The 27,210-nt window shown below is 34.8% G+C and overlaps 1 protein-coding gene and 1 pseudogene across 1 annotated transcript; one reads left to right on the top strand and one right to left on the bottom strand.

The window, feature by feature from the left end:
- The first annotated feature begins 1,132 nt into the window (after positions 1 to 1,132).
- Positions 1,133 to 27,210, top strand: LOC138312150 (uncharacterized). Its single transcript, XM_069253171.1, is given in 9 exon segments — positions 1,133 to 1,460; positions 4,694 to 4,787; positions 5,175 to 5,411; positions 11,215 to 11,325; positions 21,366 to 21,450; positions 22,820 to 23,041; positions 23,645 to 23,752; positions 23,897 to 24,219; positions 24,221 to 27,210. Coding segments are annotated over 5 exon segments (2,931 nt in total). The 5' UTR covers positions 1,133 to 1,460; positions 4,694 to 4,787; positions 5,175 to 5,411; positions 11,215 to 11,325; positions 21,366 to 21,380; the 3' UTR covers positions 26,429 to 27,210.
- LOC138312149 (uncharacterized) lies at positions 9,757 to 10,940 on the bottom strand (annotated as a pseudogene).

Below are 27,210 nucleotides of genomic sequence, written 5' to 3' on the forward strand. Positions count from 1 at the left end.
ACACATTCTAATACATTTGATATGTTATACACAAACAAAATATCTTCCGGTCAATTTTCAAATGAAGAAAAAATCAGGTTACTTGAAAAAACCATGTGAAATAAAGGTTGATTTCAGGTAAACTGCAGCTGAATTTCAGGTCAGGTGTTTTATCTGATTTTACATTTTATTGCATTTTATCAGGTAAATTTGATCTTAAAAAAGTTACCTGAATTGACCAGAAATTGTCCTGATTTAACCTGTGCACATGCATAGTAAAGATTAGATAAAACAAATATTTAACATGGCTCCTTCTACAAGTCAAATTCCCACGGTAAACGTGCTAAAGGATTCTCATTTTTCTATCTCATGACATTACACATAAGCAATCGTGATTACAAGGTTCGAACGCGTTTCAATTTGTGACTTTATTTTAGAACTTTCTAGTTGGTATAAAATTTTTTTGGTGGTAAAATTGTTCTCATTTAAAACAAATATCTGAATAAACAAAGACTCGGGGTAGGTAACTTTGAGTTTGCACAGCTATTTTAAAGATAGAATATCAAGTGTGTTCAGATGAATAAACTGGATCTTAAGTCCAATCTCCATGAAAATTGATCACCTATTTGAAATACAGAATGCTATACACCGTACATAGAACCTGAAGACTCCTGACATTGATCTTCATGGAAGATACCAGTGGTAAATAACGGTTAAATTAATAAAATGTTTGGTTCGAACTATGAGTTCGTATTCAAAAACAACGTAGGATAGCTGACGAGTACTGACGGTATATATTTGGTATTTGGATATTTTAAACCTCGTATATCCTGAAACAGCTCTGGTTGTTAATTGTTAATTGGACGTGAAATCAAACCAATCATTAGAATACATTCCAGTACCACTGATTATAATTTCATAAATCAACATTAACGCAAGGATAACCTGGAATTAATCGTCTGGGTATCTATCAATGCACATACACATGTATTTTATAAAGTCTGATACGTGAAATTAACGCAAACTATACCACCAAACGAATGGTGCTTCGAAGTATTCCATTCTAGCCTATATATAGATTATGACAGCGCACCATTGTTTTAGATACACGCTAACGGTAAACAACATATATCTTACACTGGAATCGGTCGGGTGAGGACAGCTAGAGCAATAGACGTTTATTATATAGTGTGTATTATTGAACCGCCATTTTGACTGCGTCTGGTTCTAAATGACACAGACCTGACAAGCGATTTTTACAAGAGTTTTACACACTTAAAAAGTTACTGATGTTTTAATTAAGTTTTTATCCCACACAATTAATGTAGAGAAATATAAAGCTTTCGGAATAACTCAATTGATCGAATTGAAAGGGCAAACATGAAAGGTGAGGAATACTTTTTCATGAGCAGGGACAGCATAAGGTGGAAGAGAACAGGAAGTTTTGGCTGCATGGATAAGTGACGATATTATCAGTGCAGGTAAGTCGAAGTTTTAGGTTCATATGTATGTTTATTGTTATTTCTGAATTGATCGTCAAGTATTGAAACATAGAAAATTATAAATGCTCTGCTTCTGTTGCGACGAGTTTCTACACTTTTAAATTTTTAAATTGTGATTTTTTTCAGCAAAATGATGACAAGAATTTATCAAAACATTTACTATATTAACCATATTTCATTGTTATATATAATTTATATTCAAATTTTAAATGTCAATTTAAATGTGGTTCAGTACCTGTTCATGTACTTCAGAGGCATTATCTATAGCTAAATGGCATTTTGCCATCTATTTCATTCGAATGATATATACAACTCTAAAGATAATTAGATAATTTAATTGTTGTTCGATAATCAATTCTAATCTGAGTCTTTATCTCGATACTCCACACAATGTTCATTATTCAGTTTACATTTATTGCGTCTAGCAAAATTGTTTAATTATTTGTTATGGTATTTTTCTGATTAACACACAGGGATCTGAGAATATGTTACAGATTATATAATTATGGACCCACCAGAGTGACCATTTTTAGGCGTTTTAGGGGTCTACATAAACAAAATCGGTAAAATCATACTCTATTTAGTACTATATTCGTAAGTTTTATGATCTAGACCTCTAAAACGTCTTAGGGCACTCTGGTGGTCCATGGTTACTTAGTGTATAATTGGTAACTAATTCTCAGATCCCTGTGATTTTACAATGTGTACTGGATACAACAAAGGGTATTCAAACATAACACATGTGTTTACACAATACGAAATCCTATTAGTGTCACTTTGAAATCTGAAAGCCTATTAGCGTCACTTTGAAATCGTAATACGAAATCATATTAGCGTCAATTTGAAGTTTTTGTATGAAAGCCTATTAGCGTCACTTTGAAATCCTTATATGAAATCACATAATCGTCACTTTGAAATCGTAATACGAAAGCATATTAGCATCATTTTGAAATCGTAATACGAAATCATATAAGCGTTACGTTGAAATTGTAATACGAAATCCTCTCAGTGTCACTTTAAAATCGTTATATGAAATCATATTATCGTCACTTTGAAATCGTAATACGAAATCATATTAGCGTCACTTTGAAATATTAATACGAAAGCCTATTAGCGTCACTTTGAAATTTTAATATGAAAGCCTATTAGCGACACTTTGAAATAGCAATATGAAAGCCTATTAGCGTCACTTTGAAATCATATTACGAAATTCTATCAGCGTCACTTTGAAAATCGTAATATGAAAGCCTATTAGCGTCACTTTGAAAAAGCAATATGTAATAGCTTTGTTACCATGGCAATCAATACTTTCGACACTGTTACCATTTTATTAAGCATCCAAAATTATTACAATACACAAATTTTCATTTTAAATGAACTCTGGAATCTTAAACTGGAAATGTTAAGCTGGATATGTTAACAAAACAGAGTTCTGTTCCTACCTGCACTCGCTATGTTTAAATCGCAAAAAAAAGTTTTCTTTTACTTTAATTTGAAACTAATTTACACATGGACAGTGAATGTCCTGGGAGTATTTTAAATACATGGCAATATTGTATACACCCCATTAAAAGGGTGAAAAGAGATGAAGAAGAGCAATATTTCGTTTTCCAATTTTCCCAAAAGTATTGATTTTTTGTTAAGATAATCATTTAAAACAAAATTTTGTCTTTACAGTCCCAATATACGTATCTGTCTTATTTTGTCATGATTAAGAAGAGTTAAAAATCCTGTGGTAAATCATGCAGAGACAGGACTAAAAGCGATAATGATTAGGAAACTTTTGATAAAAATGTCAAATAAATATTGAACATCGCTAGGTGGGTCCAATTTACTCAAACAAACCGAAGTTAACCGACATTGTAACGTCGTTGCCGAGAACGTTATGTGACTACCGTAAAGTTCTACGAAAGGTCTGTCCGAACTCTTCCGAAGGTGAACGAGGTATTTTCACAATATCTGACAAATTTAACTCTCTTCACAGAAAAAGTTCTGATGACTAACTATTTTTTTGCAATTCAAATGAAGTAATGTTGATAAGTTGCCAATGAAGTAAGGTTTCTAAACCCACCATGAAAATAGAGGGTCAGTGTGCTTGTTGTAACAAAATTTGTTGTTTTACAAACATTTCTAGCTAAAACTTCAAATAACTTTAATTTCACTAAAATGCAAAAATAAAAAATAAATTCATGTTTCCATCTCAGTAAACCTTGAAAGGATTTACAGCAGAAATGAACATAAGGTAGCTAAAAATGTCGTCGTTCAGGCAAAGCACTGAAGTAAGAAATGCACTTTTTCAAAATAGCCGCCACATTTGTCCTTTCTTAAAGTCCGTGTATAAAAACTTCTACAAACAATAGAAGTCTGATTTTAACATATTTCTATATGGCAACTTGCTACAAATAGAGACAGTTACATTTTGAGAATCATAAAAACTCTATACTTAATGTTAAAACGAGTCTGAGCACAAGCTTAAACATTTACAACTATCCCATTTAAACTACATAACGGTATGTTCATTATTACATGTATCAGATCATGTTTGGAAATTCTATTCTATCTTTTTAAAACTTTTCGTATCCAACAGAGTATACATTTGTAACAGAGAAGCGTTTTTATGTAAGCTATATACATGGAAAAAGATATGGATCAGTACTTTGACAGGATAATCACTCGATTTTATATACTATATGGTGTACAGTATATCCTGCCTTAGCGACCACCTCTGTACAATAACCACCTGCTTATTTTTTATTTGTTATTCACATTGTTAGCGTCCCATAGGTCTATTTATAACACAACTTGACCTGTGTATAAAGACCGCTTTGCTAAAGAGACCACATTTTATATATAGACAAGTTTAATGGTAATAGAACTATATCATTTACATATATCCAGTCTTCAGTCTTTCGATGAAAAACCTCTCAATAATGTAACTATGAAACTTTCGTATTTGTGTGATTGGTCTGTAAAGCCGTTACTTATTTGTCAAGCCGCCAATCATATGTGGCGAATGAAGGTTTCCTATCCATTGATTACAAGATCGATGAAGCTACAGGACTTATGTTTAATTTTTGTGAACTCCTGATAAGAATTAATAAAGAAATAAACGTATGCCATACCAGTTGTATACTTTTGTGAAATGTTTACTCATATACATTAAAATGATATTCACTAATATGTCTTTTAACAACGGTGCGATTAAATTGTAGGTGTACTGCTGTCACGAGGAAAGAAGAATAAATATGGCAACTGATAGTGACTTCAGAACGTTGCTTAAAGATATAAGTTGTGAATTGTCAAGAAGTAAGTGATATCATTAACAAATTTAAGATACGTTTTTATCACAAAACTATACTATAAAACAACCTACATTTAGAAGAAGCTCAACGTCAATATGTATTGCAACGAAGGCAGATATTTTGGCAAGACATCCTCGAATTCTGACATTACGTCAACATTTACTGACGTCATGTCATGATTTCACCATGGATTTCTATGTAATGAAAAACGCTCCAGGTTATATTCATATTATACTAGTGACATAAGCAACAATATAACACCAGTCAGTGAATATAAGGCGGATGTTATGATGAATAAAATTACTTGGTGATGTCATTCTTCCAATCATTTCGATTTTACCTGATCTTTAAGAATTGTACCAATGGCACTGATATATAGCTTTATTTTCAGATAAACTAGCCCAGCTAAAATATATTGCAAAAAGCAAGTGGGAAATTCCCGAGGAGGAGGAGGGCTTGGAGGAAAATGCCACAGGCAGGGAAATATTGGATTGCTTAGCAAGAAGACAAATTATAAGCAAAGACAACATTTCGAATCTAGAACATGCTTTCGAAATAATCAGTGGCTGCAGTACTTTACGAGAAATTCTTCGTCAATACACAGAGAAATTTCAAACGATTCGTAACGGTAAGTGTGCTATAACCAAATAAATGTAAGTTATTGTGAATATATGGTAAAGTACTTTCAATGACAAACAATAGTGGGTTATCTCATCTTGATTTTGACCAGGTGGCGACACTGTTCCCGGTCCAGCAGTTTTGGAACTCTCTAATGTTTACCTTGACGATCTATTGATGCGATTTTCAATGACGCGATGGAATCGACGCAATTGAATCGTGTGATAAATATGCGCATTGGAATCTTAAAGAACTCAAAACCGAGTTGAGAAAGAGAAATGCTAGAATATCCGGTCGTAAACAAGAATTACTTAACCGGTAGGCTATAATATTACAGCCATTAAATTGTTTCATTTACAACATGGTGTCATGTCCGATTCCGTGAATGATCATAACGTAGAATATACTGCAGCAGAATGTCTTGCTGGACATGAATATTGATATTTTGTATACAGTGTTTCCACATATGTACATCATATAGAATTTTGTCTAGTTTAGTCTAGTGTTGTACATGTACCACAAGCCTTCAATCGGTCAGACATTGCAGTTACATATATTGTACAACACGAGATCCGGAGTTTGAAGTTCTATCTATAATATATATATACACACTTAAGCACATATCTTTAATAGTAGAAATATGGGAATACATGTATTTATGCATCAGTATACATTATAGACAAAACTTCAAACTCCTGTTGTAACAATCCCACTAATAATTTATAATTATACATTATTAAAAAGTACAAACGGAAACCGGTTCTGACACATTTTAGTTTGCATCTGTTACGTATTTTATACAAATAGGCAACTGTCAATAGAGATTAAAAAAATACTTTGATATGCCTATTCAAAGGTCATTCAAAATTCTAAATTTCTTACAGACTGGCTGACTATGATAGAAATCAGAATTTTGGAAAGACAGAAAATTTAGACCCAGAGTACCTAATGACCACACCTGATCCTTCATCATACTTGGATGTAAACTGTGATTCAGTGTTTTCTGGCACCACGCTAGACAATCTTACCACTTATTTGGCCAAGTATGACAAGCAGCTAGACATACTAATACAAAGAATGTATAGTGAGCGAACCATCCGGTATTTTAGAGTATCTACTGACAAAGATTTTACTTATGTATCATCAAGTTGCTATGCTGAATATAGGAAAGGTGTCACATATGATGTTGATGTGCAATTTGACAAAAATGGTTCTATTCAGCAGGCGCAGTGTGACTGCCCAGCAGGAGAGGGACTAGGTGCACATTGTAAACATGTCTGTGTTGTAGGGATCAACCAACTAAATAAAAAAAGACCTTCGAAATGGCCCCTGTGTATACAAGATTGAGCCCAGGATAGAATTTTAACCCGGCCGCTGATTGGCTGGCTAATTATGAATTTCAAAAGTAAAAATGTTTTCTGACAGGTAATTATTCCTAGATAACCATGATATGAATTTGGAAATTCATATTGAGATTTAGATTCAAAATATCAACTTTGATAATGAATAGGTAAAAGCATTAGAATTTCAGGATTTTTTAGTGCAAAATGCGCCTGATTTCAATAAAGCTACCCTGGTTGGAGTTTGAGCAGAAGGACCCAAACTTTTTTTTCTATTTAGTGTTATATGAGAACCTAGACTTTAATTATAGAACACAACAGCTAACTAATATTCCTTTGTTTTAATAATACAGTACAAAACTTTAACAAAGTTTAACACTGTGGTCTATGTAAAATCATTTAGTTGGTTGCTCTCTGTACTGTATGCCTCAGTTAAGTTTCAAAAACACAGAGATGTTAAAATTGAGGAGACGTGTACCCAAAAGCTCCAGAGTTTTCACAAAGCAAAGCGATTCATTGGTAGCCCTCTGAAGGCACATGACATAAATATGCCTGGAGCTGATGAATTTACAAATTTGGATTTTGATCCAAGGACAGAGCACCTCAGAAATGATCCTGGATATGAAGATAATTTCAGAAGTAAGTGTATAAATTTTTCAGGCATATCCAAAATGCCCGTTTTTCAGTTATTTCAGCCTGCCAATGCATTCGCTGTTGCCCATGACCATGATTATTTGAAACTAACACCCCAAGATAGATTTCTTGAAAGAATTAACTTACTCAACATAACACAAGAGAAAATAGATGCAATTGAAGAACGCACACGGGGTCAAATAAATAATGTTGCTTGGAAAGAAGAACGCATGCACCATCTTCCATCATCCATGTATGGAAGAATATGTAATGCGACGGATCGTACTGATTTTGTCAAGCCAGCTAGATCTTTAACACATTTTGCTGACATTAAAACAGCACCGTTAGAACATGGTCGCAAATATGAGAGCTTTGCTATACAGAAATACATGAGTGACACAGGGTGCATCGTTAAACCTTGTGGATTGTTTGTGTCCATGGACTTTCCACATCTGTCATCTTCACCACATGGTATAGTAACTGACAAGTCCATCATTGAGGTTAAGTGCCCATATGTTTCAAGAGACAAACCAATTAATTCTCTCACTGTACCATATTTGAAACAAACTTCAGAAGGTGGGTACACTTTGGACCCAAACCATGACTACTATTTTCAAATCCAGGGTCATCTCTAATGTACTAGCTTAAAGGAATGTACTCTTATGTCTGCCATGCAAATGATCTAAATATCACTGATATTAAGTACCTGTCAGTTCTCAGAGATGATGCCTTCATAGCAGACATGGTTGAAAAGTTAACCAACCTTTATCACAAATACTTCAAACCAACATTGTTGAATATGCTGTACTACAAACCATTTGATCAGTAAGGCTAACATAATATTGTGTTCCCTATTATTTTTCCTGCCTGCACTTGACATTTATACATATAGCTAGTTTTCACAAAGAAAAGACAGAACTTATTGGTACAAAACAAATATAAATTTCATAATTATATGAAATAAATAAGCTGCCTTGTAGCATAGGTATCTGCAAATACAGTACAATATGTTAGTAAATTAATTATTATATGGTTTATAAGCCATTTATGAGCCATTTATGGCTATCTGCCGGTAATGATATTGTATTGATGACTAAAGGTAATGCTAAATAGGAAACACAAATATTATCAGAGTTGGCCTCACTATGTAAAAAAGTAAGAAACAATACATGAACAGTGTGTACATATTCCAAGCAATATTTTATTAATTACTATCTATAGCTATTCCATTTAATGATTTATCAGTTACATCAATCAAATCTGTCAATGAAGTAATTTAGCTATGATAGTAGTAAAATATATGATATTGATAAAACAATGATAAATGTACGTACCTATTTACAATACAACTATTTGAGTCACCTCTAAGGTAGAAGGCCCTTTTCAATAAAATGCTAAAATAAAATTGTGAAAGGTACTTTGTTTACACTAATCATGTTTTGATAACTTAACAAATCAGAAATATAATAATTTTGACAAACAACTTTAACAAACAAAAGCAGCTGTAAACTCTTAAAATATTACTTTGCTACTCATTCAACTTGTGTATAATGATCACTTTTAATCTATCCATTAGAAGTGACAATTTCAGCACCTGTACAAAAATTAGTGTACATGAATCATGTAATAGAAACAGGCAAGTGCCCTTATAACTGTCAGTATTGCATGATTGACACATTATACATCATAACATTACCTGCCTGATTAATTTTGAACCATCAGTAGTTGAAGAAAAAATCTATAACATTTCAACTTGGTATGCACATTGAAAAAGATCAATTTGTATTCTAAATTTTATTGATACAGTATAACTTGTCAAACTGAGTCTGTCTAATCATGATCTCAATGGATTCCGGCACGACAGTATGGCATTTTCCTTCTTAATATTTAAAACCTGTGGTACTGGTATGATTTGGAAACCTATCGAACATACTGTATTTAAATACCATTAAGTGCATTAAATGATACAGGAGTTGCATCAGCTGAGTAACACTCTGATAAGCCACACTGGGCAGGTACACTATATACATATCATAAAATTGGCATACATGTATTATACCAAATGTGATTTTCAGTAAAGTTATTGTAATCTAATGACATTTAAATGCTTCAAACCAAGTGCTAACTACATGTAATGTAGGATATAGTAGTTTTAATGTAATTACAAATTAATTTCACATGTCCTAAAGTATATAGTAGTTATAATGTAATTAAAATTACATTCACAGGTCCTAAAGTTCTAAATGGTCATTTATATGCAGAATATAATGTACAATCCATGCTCATAGCAGATTCTGCTATTATATTGAACTGTTGTTGTAATTTATTAAATTGGTTTCATAACATCTAAAAGTGTGTTACATTTTATTGAAGATGAAACCTTTAAGCATCTCTAGGAATGATACAAGTTTTGAAGTTACAAAGCATATAACAGCAGAATGTGATATGTGATGAAAGTTTAGTCTCAGTACTGTTAACAGGATTTGTTAGAATTTTAAATGTTTTTCCAAGACCAATCACTCTTTCAATGTGGACTCTTTTACTTGTGATTTTTCTATCTCGCATAAGTGTTTTTGAATTCATTCTGTTTCTTTTTTTGAAGAAGGTTGGTATGTTCACAGTGACATCCATTCTAGCAAAAAGATCTTGTACGTTAAAACCTTTATCTGCCATCACACTGTCTCCAGGATCACAAATATTTACAAACCTACATCTTTCAACAATTTAACCGTCACTTGTACACCCACCGTATGCAGTTGAAACATAGTTAACCAATCCACCTGGTGTTGATCCAACTAGAATCTTTATGGCGTTCCTGTTCTTGTAGTACAAAATGTACCTTGTTGAGCTTTTGGAGCTCTTGGCTTCTTAATTAATGGGACATTCGGTGCCATCTACTATAACTCTAGTTGTTGGGAACTTGGCTTTGAAGTCAGATGGGGCAAAGTACCTCACTAAACTGCGAGATGACCAAATATTAATTTCCTGCCACTGTTTGGACTTAAATATGATCCAAGTATATACAATATTTTTTACACTAGACTCAGATATTGAGAAAACTTTGGACAACTCAAAGTTTGTTGTGTAACGCCTGAGCTTCATAAGTGACAAAAAGTACGTACATGTACATCTTGTACGTTGTCGCTACACTGTACTGTACATATACTATTCTAGTAGGCCTACTGTACTGTACAAACGTACACTTTGTACAATGTACTGTACAAACGTACACTTTGTACAGTTTATTACAATTTCGCATAAATCGCTGAACGACTCTACGTACAAAATTTTCATTAAATTTATAATAACACTTTAAAATTTGAAAGCTATTACTTGCAAAAGAACTATATTTCATGTTTACCATGTATCGTCTGCTACGTGTAATCGTCCGGTGAAAAATGGGCCTTGCAAACGACAGATGTCTTTGTCGGCGTCCAGATCTTCCTTGTGCACTCATCTTCACGTCTTATGGCATGCATCCATAATTTCCGTCGCTCCCGGTTTTTCGGAAATTCATGTCCACCTCTTCCATGACACCCGGGAACCGAACAGCAAGTTGAAGGCATATCTAAAATATCTTACTAAACTACCCCATCTTTATGTTTACTTGTTGCTAAGATATTGGAACTCTCCTGTCACTGATGCTGGACCGGGTACCACGGCGACACCTGGACAGGAACGATAACTCACTATTTTCGACCATTAGCTGGGAATATTGACCAAAAATACGTTGTAGATATATTTGATAAAGTTCTAAATTGTTTATCATAATTCAAGTACATACATTCGTTATTTGTCATGTTTACGTCATCTCTTGAAGATTGTTTTGATTTTGTTTAGCTAAGCTGAGAGCAATGTGGCACTTTCTCCTTGTTCCCAATTTTATCGTGACTTCAATGTGCAAGAAGGTAAAGGAATGTGTGGAGAAACATCGTTTGGCCATACTGAAAGGTAAAATGTCCTTTATTATTATTTTTAAATGTATCAGAATTTGATTTGCAATATCATATTACTTATACATTTCATAGGTATTTACAGGAATAGAGGCCGCAGGAAAATCCCAAATATGCTATTGGTATGCAGCTGATTTTCAGAAAAAGGAAGATCATGTAACATGCATGCTAAGATGTACAAATAAAGATGACCTCATTAATAGCCTTGGAGTTTTCCTGGAGTTTTTAGAGATGCAATTTCAGCAAGAGAGGGAAGAAAAATGTGACTATGTTATGCAGATGGCAGAAGTCGCAATGTCCTAAATCCAAACTGGCAGTTTAGAGAACAAACAGTATCTGTTCGTTTTCGACGATGTAACTGAAGAAACCTGCAAAATTATGGAACAAATTATCTATTTATTTCACAAAGAAAACAACGTTAAAATACTATGCTCTACCATTTATTCCAAGTTCTACAGGCATTGTACTGAACATGATGTTTTCGTCAAAATTGCCGGAGTTTCAGAATCGGAGGCTTTGAAGTTTTTGAAGGACATCAAAATGAAATACTCAGAGGAAAGCATTCAAGCTTTGGCAATTGAAATGGGATATCTGCCATACGGATTGGTTCTGGCTAACTCGTATTTGGATACTACAGACATGTCCATGGAGGTGTACATAGACAAACTATCAGACAAAGAGTTTTTCAAGCAAGTAGAAGAAAGTTTAAGCTGTACATGGCAAGAATATGACAAAGGCCTTTTATCAGCACATATGCTAACAATCAGGAAAGTGGAAGAAACTTCGTCTGTACATGTTAAACCACTCTTACGGTTCATGCCTTTTCTTCATCACAACGAAATTCCAATCACACTGTTGAAAAAACTTCTTGGTGAAAGTATGGATGAAAGGGATAAAGTTACCACCATCTTTGAGCTGATTTCGAACATCCGAAAGTATTGTATAGGCGGCGAAATTCAATCTGAGCATCAGACACAAGCCATTTCCATCCATGCTGTGACGGCGTTAGTATTAGAAAGAAGACTATCACAGGAAGAGAAGGAGTCGATTATTATGGACTTGCTTTGTTTCTTCTGCAAAAATATGAATATAGATTGCCGGCTTCATCTCACTTCAGTCAGCAACCTAGAACTTGAGCCTCACGCCGCCAAGGTAGTTTTACGTAAGGTCAAACTGAAATTATCAACGGAGACGATATTTTTGATGTGCGCTCTTCATACAGCTATTGGAGTTACCTTCCGAGTGAGTGGAGTAGATCACTTGTTAGCAGAAGACCATTTGAAAAAGGCAATGGCACTTTGTTTTCAGCTCATATATATGACTGACCCCGAATCGCTTATGCTAACTACAGAAGAATTTGAAACACTCGACACCATGGAATATATTGATGACAGCAAAAAAGTTCGAAGCATTTCAGACAGCCTTCTTCAGTATATCCCAACTTTATCAGTGAATCAAGAAAGAAACAAACATCCCGGAAGAGAGAGGGAAAATGAAAAGAAAGAAAATCGACAAAATGCAAGAATGAAAGATTCAAAAGCTAAATCGCTGTTCCAAAGTCTAGGAAACGTCACACGAAAGTTACCACAAAACCTGATTCCGGACATCGTCCTACAGACAGAAAAATCTCCTCATGAATTGGATCATTTGGAAGAAGTTGCTGAGTTTTATGGATGTATGAAGCACGTTGATGAACGTAAAAGGGGTCGACTCAGCAATGAACTGTACCAGAAACTCTTCGACAAAAAATTGGCATTATCACGAGAGAAGCTAGACGAAGTAGTTCTTGTGGAATTGATGATGATTATTTTGTACAATGTTGGCAGAGTTCATCAGTATCAAAGCAAATCATATCCTGCATTAACTCTTGTTTGCAAGAATGAATTTCGACTCGCATACTTACTAGGCAAATTATTGGATGGAAAATACATAGAATTTCCTTCCATGCAGAGTCTGATCACGAGGTGAAGCGGCATTTTATACCACTGTCTTGTCAGTAGAACATATGGCAGTGAATCTGGAGAAGAGAGAGACGTCATCTTACAGAAAGTCATTTGCCGATATAAAGAAATGCTGGAAGAGAGAGACTTGAACTTCTATGAATATGGCATCATCAAATTGAGCAAATTCCAACGTCTGCACCACGATGCAACGTGTTTAAAACTTCTTTTGAAGTGTTCTAATACCAGAATGGCACTCGCTGGAACGAAGGAGGAAGAGGAGAGTTACTTCAAAGATGGACACATATACGCGGACAAACTGGAAGAACTTCTGACTCATCGGCACATATGTAGGTGGTTAGCTGTTCTGGATTCCATGTGGAGTTAGCAAGATTCTTCCTAAAACACAATTTGGAAAAGGCTGAAAACCACTTCAGACGTGCAGTGGAGTTGGAGAAAGATTATAACTTGCAACGAATGTCACAGTTTACTCTCAAATGTAGATTTGGACTTCTCGATTGCCTCATAAGCCGCAACACTGAATCATCACTCAGGGAGGCTAGTGACCTATGTAGAAAACTTGAGAAGTCTCTCCACGAATCGAAGTTCACAAGAAGCTACCTACCAAAAAGCAGTGAGCTACACTACGAAAGTCAAAGAGGGACTTACAAAATGGCGCAATTAATCGCATAATGACTCAGAAAAATCCTCTACTTTGGAGCAAAGCAAAATACCGTGAAGTCGATAATTTTAGCGCGGGTGGTATTTTTGGGACTTCAAGAGATATTTTGGTCTTCGCGAAACTTTAATCCGCGATATAATATATGATAATGAATGGCCTTTTCATTTGTACAATGTATCTATTTAGTCATATATACAGGTACAAATCTTTGATAGTTATTTTTCATATTTTTTAAATTAAATTGAAACTCAAAACGGTATAACTCGTCAGAACAATCATCGTTTTTATCTTTGTTATATATTAAATCAGTACAAATATTTATGCATGGAAAAATAAAATCAATGCAATGAATGTATAAAAAAAATGGCAGTAATTTTTTCCTGAATGTTTAAGTCTGTTATTGAAGGATGAAAGTGGTTATGACTAGCGGTTAAAGCAATGTTTTAGTATGTTAATGTCAGACGTGAGCGATCAAGATTGGCGGTAAGAGCGATGTTTGTTGTAAGTTATTGAAATAGAGGTGCCGTCAAGATTGGCGGTTAGAGCGATGTTTGTTGTAAGTTATTGAAATAGGGGTGCCGCCAAGATTGGCGGTTAGAGCGATGTTTGTTGTAAGTTATTGAAATAGGGGTGCCGCCAAGATTGGCGGTTAGAGCGATGTTTGTTGTAAGTTATTGAAATAGGGGTGCCGTCAAGATTGGCGGTTAGAGCGATGTTTGTTGTAAGTTATTGAAATAGGGGTGCCGTCAAGATTGCCGGTTAGAGTGATGTTTGTTGTAAGTTATTGAAATAGCTGGTGCCGTCAAGATTGGCGGTTAGAGCGATGTTTGTTGTAAGTTATTGAAATAGAGGTGCCGTCAAGATTGGCGGTTAGAGCGATGTTTGTTGTAAGTTATTGAAATAGGGGTGCCGTCAAGATTGGCGGTTAGAGCGATGTTTGTTGTAAGTTATTGAAATAGAGGTGCCGTCAAGATTGGCGGTTAGAGCGATGTTTGTTGTAAGTTATTGAAATAGAGGTGCCGTCAAGATTGGCGGTTAGAGCGATGTTTGTTGTAAGTTATTGAAATAGGGGTGCCGTCAAGATTGGCGGTTAGAGCGATGTTTGTTGTAAGTTATTGAAATAGGGGTGTCGTCAAGATTGGCGGTAAGAGCGATGTTTGTAGTAAGTTATTGAAATAGGGGTGCCGTCAAGATTGCCGGTTGGAGCAATGTTTGTTGTAAGTTATTGAAAGTTGTTTTTTCTTTCCTAGCCCTAAGATCATAAAAATAGTCTGAAATATAAAACAATCTAAATTGAAGCTTTATTGTCAAATCGCAAAGGACGTTACAAATTTATGTCAATTTTGATTGGCATAGTAAAGACTTCAGTCTAATCTTGATCTTGGGTTAGGGTATAAAAGAGCAGTTTTTCCCTTTATATCACGTCGTAATGACAGTAGTGTTCGATATACTGTATCACATGGATTATTTAAGATACTTTCTTGTGGTTATTCTTGGAACGTTATTTCGTGGGTTTTTTCATTGTAACAATGAATTCACATGTGCATCAAACAATTCGTTTTTTTTTATTTTTTTGGTTCGAAAGCAACGAGAGTTTCGTGTATATGTGGCAATTTTGTGTAATAAGAAATGCTATTAGTGTATAATGGTTTGTGATAATTGTGGCTATAGCTATGTTTATGTGCTATCTCTATAGAGTATACAGTCGAATACATATCTCCTCTGTTCTGCAGGTAGAGCGTTAGAATTGTACCTTCTGCCCATATTGCATGACCGTAAAAGGCGTCTAAATTGTGGATCCTATCTTTTCTCTTCTTTTTAACTAGCTTTGTTCTTCCTAACGTCTCCCTTGACACCACCTCACTTTTGGCCTTCTGTTGAGCGTTCGACCCTGCGAGGTAGGCTTCTGGATCTGTCCCCTGGCCAAGACAAACCAAAGGCTATAAAAATGGTAGTTTTGTGCTCGTGCTTAGCGCTCAGCATACCGGGAGTGGGACGACTGGTTCGCCCGTTTTCTGCTTGGTGTCTTCGGCAGCATCCTTCAGTGATATAGCACTATAAAAAGGGCAAGATTCCACTAAACAAGTAGACACAACACGGAGATACCGCAGTCTCCCAAAACATGCACCGCGCACTTCATACACGCTACACACCTCATACATGGGAGACCTTCCGTCTTTACCTGACCCTGGCTGTTAAAAGGGCGTAAAAGAAGCAATACTTATCTCATGGACTTTTTTCCCATCATACTGACATTACACAAACTATTCGTCCGACTCTTAAACATTTAATTTTAAACTGGTGTACCACTTTATCAACTCAGAACGAATATAACCTATTAAAAAGTGTTGTGTTTCACTTTTGTCTTCTTCTACCAACCCGACATTTACCGGTATAAATTACACTAATTATCCAGTGTTAAGACTAGTGATATCGTGCATGCCTATAACACTGCCTAGGCCAAATGAACATCACTAAGTAGATTAAAATTGTGTGTGTATGCAACATTAGATACTATTGTTGACTAATGATGTGTTGTAAGCGAAATGTCCCACAGTTTCGGATCATATTTCTATCATCAAATAACTATGTCGTTATTTTTAGAAGTGTCTATAGCAGTTACTATCAGCGTTTGTGTGACCACATTGAGTACTATTTTACCCTTACTTGCATATGCCAGTTGTAAATAATGTATAAATCATGATTATACAGCATAACGGACTGTTTTGATGAAAAAAAGTTAAATTAATGACTTTCAGTCTTTTTACCCTAAATCTACCTGTTTCCAGTCTTCATTGCAGGTGTCTTGTTCTTATGGTTAAAATTCCTGCCTATATGCCATATCATGCAATATAATTTACAACCACCATATTCATAACAACGTCAAAAAATAATTACTAGCTTAAACAGGGAATAATAACTTAACAAAACACATTTATTTATTCATTCGTTTATTAATATTTCATATAATCGTGTTATAGATACAGATTGGGTGACGGATAAATAGATTATCATCCAATGATTCAGTTTTTGCTTGTAACGAGCATTTGCATTGGCTTAAAACATACTTTATCAGCCCATAAAGGAAAAAAATGGCGTCGCCGTTTGTAACGTTGCTTCTGATTAGATGAGATGACGGCGTGATGATTTCATAGTCAAAAGAGACCCAAAATAATTTTTTTTATGTTAACTCTGAGTGTACTCTCATCATAAACCGCTTCTGGTTTATTAAGTGTACATTTATATCTCTATTTCATCCGTCCCACAAATTGAATAAATATATCGACAGATTTCGGAATTTTTCAATTGTTGAAAAAAGATTCAAAGCTTAAATTCATATTTAAACCCCCTTTTTTCAAACTAGAACAAAGAAGCGGGTTTCCTTTGTAATAACACATTGTAATAACGTCAGAATGGTTAGATTCAAAACTTTTTACACTATAGTTTAGATGCACATGAATTCCTTAAATCATGAATTCATTGTTTCCATTATTTTGTGATCCTGAAATAAACATCAATAAGTAGATGTATGCATATTTCTGATACGTTTTTAAACTGCTAAATAGTATGACATATATTTATGATATATTATATGGTTCAGACAGACAGGTTTGATATATTGCAAGTGCTGTTTTAAGTCTTAGTTTTAAAATATTTATTCATATATAGGGATTGAATGTATTGAACGCGCCCACGGGATATGTAGATAGCTTCTGCTATTCATAGCCGCTACGAAAATTAGAAAAATACATTCAATCCATATGTTTACATTAGAATAATATATGAAAATAAAAATTACTGAAAGGTTTTTATATTATATTTAAAATTATGACACCCACATACGACGAGAAACGAGATTTATGGAACAGCTGAATGACGAAGTCGTTCCAAAACGTCGCGTTTTCAAGCTTCCGCCCTCCGGTCGACTGTTTTTTGCAAATGACAAATGATAAACAAGAAATTTAGTTAAGATAAGATTTGAATGACTTATTACAGTAAACCTTAGTTGATTCTATATCAAGAAACAACACATTAAATATTAAATATTAAAATTTTGTGGGGGACTATTTTTTATTGATATGAAACTGGCGTATTATTTGAAATCAGCTGATCGATGCACGAGAATCTTTGTATTCATAATGTATTCATAGTGTTTTCATAGGCAAATGTTTATTTTCGTCAGTTGTTTGATTCATATAGTGACGAAACACTCAGAATGTAAATATATATTGATATATATATATACAAAAACTTTGGGAATTGGAAAACAAGGTTAAAATTTATATAAATTCCCTTTTTAATTCTTTTAGTCTTTCATTTTTCGTTTTATTTTAACCAATTTTATTGACACATTGGGGGAAGAACCAAAGGAATCAAATGACAGACAAAAACTATATAAAGTGTCCATACAAATAGGCTGTAGCAGTTTTAGGTACATTTGTATATTACATATTTGTACAATATTCAGGGGAGGTAACTCATGTGTATAAGGATATAGTGATTATATTGATATTCACAGTCTAGACGACTTTCTTGAAATATTTCGTCAAAATTGTTTTTCGAAATATTTATGCAGGTTTATATACTATATGCTTGTAAAAGTATTGGATTTATCCGTTCTTACGCTCGGTGTTTTTATTATGTCCTGCTTGTTTCCCGAGAATTAGAAAAAATGATTCAAATTGATTTAGATTAAATCAGGTGTTAATATTTTATACTGTAAAGCATATAATCACGAGTCTTTTTCGGGGGCTATACACAGCATGCTGTTACCCTATTTGTACCCGCGGTACTTTTTTTGTGAGATACACATGGAGGATCAAAACCTCTCCTAGGAGATAGTTTCTATCTAATCTTGATTAAATTTGCAACCGAATGACCTACTAAACTATAGGCAGACTGATACAGATCACAAATATAAATGACTTGCTGGAGAAGAAAGCCTGTTCTGTAGTTTCAATTTGAGTTTAGCATGCAATCCAAATCCTAATGCTATCCAAATGGATTTACATCCAACCTCTGACCCCCTCACCTCACTAAAAAAAGAAATTAATGAAATAAATGAAATAAAAGACATTGTAATAAGAAATTAATTAATAAAAATAAAACAAAACAAAACCTCCAACTCCAAACGAGCAACTATTAAAAATGAAGGTCTACGAACATGATGTTATGAATAAATTTCATAGTAGCCCCTTTCTTTGTAAAGCAGGATGTCAGTGTCATTTATAATGCTAGTTTACAATTGTGGCGACCCGCTATCAGCCTCCATACTCACCACATACCACTCGTGTTATCAAGGTCATGATAAAAGTGTATATGTAGTAATACCGGCTATCCGAGATATTTGTTCTTGACAGTCACTTAGAACTTGTTGCTAATTGGCTGGTAAAACGGAGACAGACATTTGTCCATGCTCTTTAACATTCCTTACTGAGAAAACGAAACATATCCGTCCAAAGTCTCCCAAGTTTAGTGAAACGAGCTCTTAGATTATGATATGCAAGAAACACACGTCCCCTGCCGTCAATTACATTTTCTAATCTATAGCAAGGTATTATTATTGCCTAGTTATGCTATCATTGTATTAAGTTTGAACACATTCTGTTGATGTATTCTCAAGTTATCGTCCGGAGACTATAACAAAATTTAAACAATATATTTAAAGTAACACTGACCTTTGTAGTTGACCTCTCAACTCTGCTTTCTCATATGCTACCATTGTATAAAGTTTGTTCAAAATCTGTGGATGTTTTCGCAAGTTATCGTCTGGAAACTAGAATTTGTGAAATAATCTATTTTTAGTAACAGTGACCTTTTTAGCTGACCTTTTTACATCTAATTCCATCCCAAGCTGTATTTAATCATATGCAACCATTTTGTGAAGTTTGATCAAAGTCTTTTGATGTGTTCTTAAGTTATCGTCTGGAAACTTATATTTTGTGAAACAATCTATTTTAATAGCAGTAATCTTTTTTGTTGACTTTTTGACCCCAAATTCAATCCCAAGCTATGCTATCGTTGTATGAAGTTTGAACAAGATCCATTGATGTTTTCTCATCAAGTTATCGTCTGGAAAATTGAAACGTTTTAGCAGCAGTGACCTTTATAGTTGACTTTTTGACCCCAAATTCATTCCCAAGCTGTGTCACCTCCTTTGCTATCATTGCATGAAGTAATAACACATTCTGTTAGTCTGTTATCAAGTTATTGTCCGGAATCCATTTTTTTAAACAATCTAATTTTAGTAACAGTGACCTTTGTAGTTGACCTTTTGACCCCAAATTCAATCCCAAGCTGTTTTCCCCATATACTACCATTGCGTATTCAAAATGTTTGATCAAAATTCATCAATTCCTTCTTAAGTTATCATCTGGAAACCTAATCCGGACAGACAGACAGATTAACAAAACATTATATTCCCCTGCGGTTTCACCGACAGGGGACTAATAATAAAAAGATTTTGATATTGGAGAGAGAGAAAAAAACCATGCATTTTCCTGTCAGTAAACAATGCTGAGCTTCTGAAACCTCTGACAACAGGTAAATGCCTGATTACATATATAAGATGTAAGCGTGACTGTTCTATAGATTGAATTGGCATTTTGAGGGTTGTATTGTTATGTAAATAAGACGTCGAGGTAATGTATCATTCAACTTTGAAATGTTTAGTGTGATTTTGACATTCGAGACGGGTAGCTTAGTCTTCCAACTACATTATAGGCATATACATTTACCGCTCGAACACGCTATTTGCATGTGATTTATACTTTTACAGATTTAAAACTGTGTAAACTACAAGGCCATACCTAAAAACCTCAGACAAAAATCTATACTTGATACCTTTGATGTGACGCATTTGCTTGTCAGGTGTAAATATGATATAAACATGTATACCGTATATTTCCTGATGACCATTTATACCACTAAATAATTTTGATTCATGTACAGTATTTTTGCAAAAAACAAATAACATTTTCAATTCTAGTTATCTTAATATAATAAATGATGACGGTAATCATTACAAACTTCAACGAGAATATTTTTTTTGTTTAGAATAGCCATATAACAAAAATACGCAAAACGTAATTACTACCCGACGTACTGCATTAACTGTAGTAAAATCATATAGCTGAAAATAGGAAAATTCAATGGCTTAGATAGGTAATACATGTAGTATATTTTCTCCAGTGGAAAGGAATGAGATACTGCAAACGTACACATTTTAGAGGTAGTATTAGTTTCGTGTCAGAAATGTTGCACTAAAATGTATTTATTGTGCTAATTCATCTTTGCTCTAAAATGGTCAAAATCACGTTCTCGTCAAAATTTTATTGCGCCAAAGTAGGAACGTTTAGAGTCTGGTATAGAACTAACTTAACACTTTAAATTACTATTGGTGTTATTGACTTACAGAGAGGTTAACTAGAGATGGAGAACACAGAGCGCGGAGATGACTATAACGAGGTCCTTTACGATGTGGCAGAGGAACTGACGGCAGGTATTAAGATAAATAGTTCTTTTTAGTTTTGTTGGACATGTTTGAGGAAAGGTGTTGATAAGGCGAACGAACATGTGCCTTATTTCATGTTGTTTGTATTTCAGCAATGCCGACAGAGCAGAAATAATATTCATGTTTTGACCAATAACCGATGTTTAATATATTATAGATATATCACTAATTAACAAAAAACATTAATACAAAATAATTTATTTTACTTCTGATGCATGCCCAATCAGTAATTCATTCCTGTTGTGTCATGGAATTTAGTCGGGACGTAATTAATAAGTTTGATTATCCTAAATTTGAATGGTTTTAAGTAAGTAACTTTTGTAACTAATAAAAGTACTAATTCCTCTTCCCCTGTTTTTGATAGAGAAACAATACCTTTTGTCAACGGTATAGCATCTTTAACATTGTATCAGATACTAGACTTACATTGTATGCCCTAATATACTGTACAGTTTATTAGTTTCACGGTTTCTCTGTGACACCGATTCGCGGTGGGAATAGAGTTTGTGTTCTGTCAATTTAAAGCATAAATAAACCATATTATCTTTCCTGGTTTATTTTCTATTTAATCCACTAGTACTTGAGTTGAAATTTACTTTGCTGGCGAATATCGACTATATGCGATTGTCAATCCCAACGAATAGTAACTATACAGTAACATTCACTTCCTTCATTAAATAGAATGATCTTCATGAAAATAGCTCTACCATCTACTACAGTCCTATTTATAACCTAATGCTGATACACCTGATTCAGGATATTGCCACATATTATAGATCCTAATTTGATTGGTTGAATGATAAAAGCGTGATGTCGACATTTCCGACGGCATCCGTCTTATGGTTACAACTGTGACAACATCCGTCTGATGTCGACATTTCTGAAGTCATTTGTCTTATGGTTACAACTGTGACAACATCCATCTGATGTCGACAATACTTGAAAGAAATTTTGTTTGCAAACTGATGTCTAACTTTTTTGTTATATTTAATAAAAATGATTAGGGGATGTGCTTGATTTTGAGCTATTATCATATGACTCAAAGTTATCTATTTGACGTAAATTGTGATTTTAGCGGATTCTCACAAAAGTTAAAAACTAGTTTCATCGATGCCAATGACAATGAATACGTTTAAACATACGATTCCATTGATTTTCCCATGGATTATTTATTTCTAAATCAATACGCAACGTCGACGTCTCTATTGTGACGTCATGATAACGTCGGGTTTTCGCACCATTCTCGGATATTTTCTTCATCGTGTATGAACAAAAGTATCTGCTAATCAAAAAGTCGGATGAAGTATGAAAAGAAATAAAAAATAATTATAGTAATATATCTTAATTAAATTTTCAGAGAATGTGAAAAGCATGCTGTTCCTATTAAATGAAGACATCCCAAGTTCTGAACGAGAACGAATCACTACTGGGATAGAACTCATATCGACATTAAGGAGTAAGGAATTAGTGGGACGCACTCGCCTTGATTATCTCAAACGACTTCTGTCAAAGATCAGGAGAAAAGATCTTGAAGATCGAGTTAAGATCTGTGAACAGAAAGAAGAAAAGATCAGCACAGGTAAATACAATATAAAATAAAACGCATGCGATATCGAGGTTATGTCATTTTCATATGATATACAGCTTGATTGATATTGAAATAATGTTTTCATAATAAATCGGGAGCATTTCAACAAAACTTAAGTACGATATACCGGCTATGTTAAGAGTGAGGCATTTTGAATACATGGTAATATACCAAGCACATGTATTATTATTTCCCTAGCCATTTTCTATGTTTCTGTTTCACTTTTTAAACCATTACTTGATCACTTGTTCTTTTGAGGCAAACTTGTAATGTATTCAGGCAAATTTTATTCTGTTAACCCAAGCTAGAACGAAACAGAATTTTGCAAAAAGAATTTATCTAAAAATGCCGAGGATTGGGGGTTGGGGTTGTGGGACTTTTGAGTGCAATCAACACATTGTTACTTACACATTTAATCTAATTGATAGCAGGCTGTGAGAAGTTACCCGGTCTACCAGACTACCCGATTCCATGTGGATTTGTTTCAAATAAATTTGATATGATCTATAATGAAACTATAATTTCAGTACGAGGACATTATGTGAACAGTTTAATTTTGCTTGCATTTGATAAACTACACATTTTCTCTTATAGCTAAACACAGTCTGATGTGGCAGGGACTAGTACCAAACTTCATAGAGACAGCAAAGTGTCGTGAAGTCGAACAGCGCTTAATAGCTGAAAAGATGGCCATTCTCACAGGTTAGATTGAAAAATAACTGTTGTTCTTAATGAAGTTTATAACTGAAGTATTGGTGGATATTTCCTAATTTACTTTAGAATAATTTGGTTTATAGAATTTCATAACTTTCGTATATCTACAATGCATTCGTCTGATTGTTACAGGAATATCCGCTTCAGGGAAATCTCAAACCTGCATTTGGTATGCAACCAAGTTTCGGAAAGAGGCAAACCATACAACGTGCAAACTAATGTGTCAAACAGATGATGATCTCTTGGCGAGTTTTAGAAGTTTCCTGGAGTCGTCAAAGATGGAATTTGAAAGAGAGACGGAGGCAAAAAGTGACTACATCAAACATATGGCAGAAGTTGCAATGTCACTTATCGAGATGGGACAGAGAACCGGGAGGCAGTATTTGTTCATATTTGACGACGTGACCGAGGCAACGTGTAAGGTCGTGGAGGGCATCATCCACTCATTTCACAGGGAAAAAAAATGTCAAGATATTATGTTCCACGAGCTACGCCAAGTTCTACAAGCAGTGTACAGAAAATGATGTTTTTGTGAAGATTGGAGGAGTCTCACAATCAGAGGTTTTAGAATTTTTTAAGGATCACGTCAAAATGAAGAACTCTGAAAAGGACATTCAGGACCTAGCGGAGAAAATGGGACACCTGCCCTACGGCTTAGTTCTAGCGAACTCGTACATATTTTTCACGGGCATGTCGGTGAAGAAATATGTAGAGCTTCTCTCAGAAGGGAATTTCCTGCAAAACGTCGAAGAATTAATCGCATGTACGTCACAGGAATACGACAAAGGGCTAGTATCAGCACAGATGTTGGCTGTGGAACAAGTAGAGTCTTCGTCAGTTCACGTGAAGTCGTTGCTACGATTCATACCTTTTCTGCATCATAACGAAATTCCACTTAGCCTCCTAAGGGAGCTTCTCCCAGAAAGCATCGATGACAGAGATAAAGACACAGTTATCTTCGACTTCATAGCAAACGTTCGGAAGTACTGTATTGGTGAAATTGAATCGTCTAACCAATCACAGACCATCTCAATCCATGCAGTGACAGCTTTGGTTCTAGGACTTAGACTGACTCGCGAAGAAAAAGAATCGTCTATTAGAGATTTGCTTTGCTTCTTTTGCAAGATCATCAACATTGACTGCAGACATAAAGAATCCTTCAAGAACAATTTAGAATGTCTCCCGCATGCTGCCAAAGTTGCGCTTGCTGCGGTTAAAATAACACGAACTAAAGAAATAACGTTTCTAATGTGTGCTATCCATGCAGCGATAGGAGTGACGTTCCGTGTTGGTGGTATCGAGGGCTTGCTCGCAAACGAGCACCTGTACGAAGCAAAGACTCTCTGTTTCGAGTTCATTGATGAACGTGATCTACACTCATATATGTTTAACACCGACGAAAGGGAGTCAGTGAATTGCACGGAATATATTGATGACAGTAAACAATATTTCTGTCGTTTGGACAGTGGACACTACCAGGCCTATCCGTCCAGTTGTCAAATAACCGAAGGGCCAGAACACAAAAAGGTAAAAGTTTCTCACCCAGAAATGGAACTTGAGGAGGAAAATGTAAACCATATACAAAGTGCCAGAAAGAAGGATTCGCGAGTCGAAATGTTGTACCAACGTCTAGACAGTGCTTCCAAAACACTTCAAGCAGATGTGATAACCGATATCATAATGCAAACAAAAAGAAGCGAACATGAAATGGACCATCTAAGAAAAGTCGCCAATTTTCCAGGGAGCCTGAAGCATGTGGAATCTCAGCAAGGGCGACTGAGTCAGGAGCTCTATGAGAAACTGCTTGAAAAGAATCTTGCGATGCCATTTAAAAAGCTACGAACAGTATATACTGTGGAAATGATGATAATCATACTGTACAACAATGGCAGAAACTTGTATTACCAAAGTCAGACAGAGCACAAATTATCACTGGTGTGCTGGAATGATCTGCGGCTTGCATATCTTCTCGGCATATTATTGCAAAGGGATTATCCTCAGTTTCTCTCTGTTCAAAGTCTCATCACACGAAGAAATGGGCTATTGTATCACTGCCTACTAGACCGGAAAAGGAGCAGAGTGGACGCGAAGGACAACAAAATTGTCCTGGACAGGATCATTGACCAGTACAAAGAAATGTTGATGGCAACAGACTCGAAGTATTTCGCTTATGGGATTGTCAAAGTAAGTGAATATCAACGTATTCATCACAATGCCATGTGTTTGAAGCTTCTTCTCAAATGCTATTCCACAAAAATAGCAAACACCGAAAACCCGGACGACAAAGTGAGTTATTACAAAGAAGGAGAGAAATATGCCAAGCAACTGGAAAAACTTCTAGAGGAGAGACGCATCTGTCATTGGCTGGCTGTTCCAGGATTTCACGTACAGGTTGCAAGGTTCTTCATTGAACACGACATCGAAAAAGCAAGAAGGCACTTCAAGCGTGCAGTTGAGATGGAAGAGGATCACAACCACTTTAAACTCCAAGGACAATTCGGGCTCATCAAGTGTTTCATTCGTCGTGGAACACCTTCCGATCTCGAGGAGGGGCGTACAATATGCGAAATGTTGTTAAGCTCACTCCACAAAACAAACTTTAAAAGACAAAAAGCTGAAAATTACATGAAGACTATCACGGAACGAACGCGATCTGTGAAGTGACCGAAATGATTGGATAAGAACGCTAATAACGCGAACTAGTCAAACTAGATAAATATCAAAACTTTTACACAAAATGGTAAGATCATTCTCGCACAGATTGGTTTATAAAAGAACTGTCCATGCTGTTCAAAATATATATATGGATAATAAAAGATGTGCAGAGAACTTTGCAACAAATATAGGTTCATATCTATGCATTTATTACTAATTGAACATGGACGTGGGATTACTGTGCTCACTCAAGTCTACTTTTATCTTTAGTTCAGATTGTATATGTGTATACTGCAATTCTTCAGTACTGTAATTAGATTAAATCATCAAACCCCTACATCACAATTTGTTTCTATCATTCCACATCATCAGAGTAATTTAATGTAATTTTCGTTCATCGAATTGACTCTAAAATTTTGGTAAAACACAACATATGTTCTATGTAAGTAATTATAGGCTTAATGGTTTTAAATAAAAACTATGAATGCTTTGTGAAGTAAACGTAAGACTTTTGGCGCAATCAATTTAGCACAATCACAGTCAATCTGATTAAAATACAGATCACCATTCCACACACTAAACTCCATAACGTAGTGTATAATGATGATCTGTATTTTAATCAGATTGAATCACAGTTTCCCCAAAATCTATTTTGAACCTGATTGATGAATCTGCGCTATAGTTACGCCTTACCGAAAACACAACTAGTGCAATAATTTTATGGCACAAATATGAATACCTTTATATAATTGTTATAATTTAACAAGTTGTTATTAAAAGAGGTCTGTAAA

This window comes from Argopecten irradians, unplaced genomic scaffold, assembly GCF_041381155.1.
Source record: "Argopecten irradians isolate NY unplaced genomic scaffold, Ai_NY scaffold_0226, whole genome shotgun sequence".
NCBI lineage: Eukaryota > Metazoa > Mollusca > Bivalvia > Pectinida > Pectinidae > Argopecten > Argopecten irradians.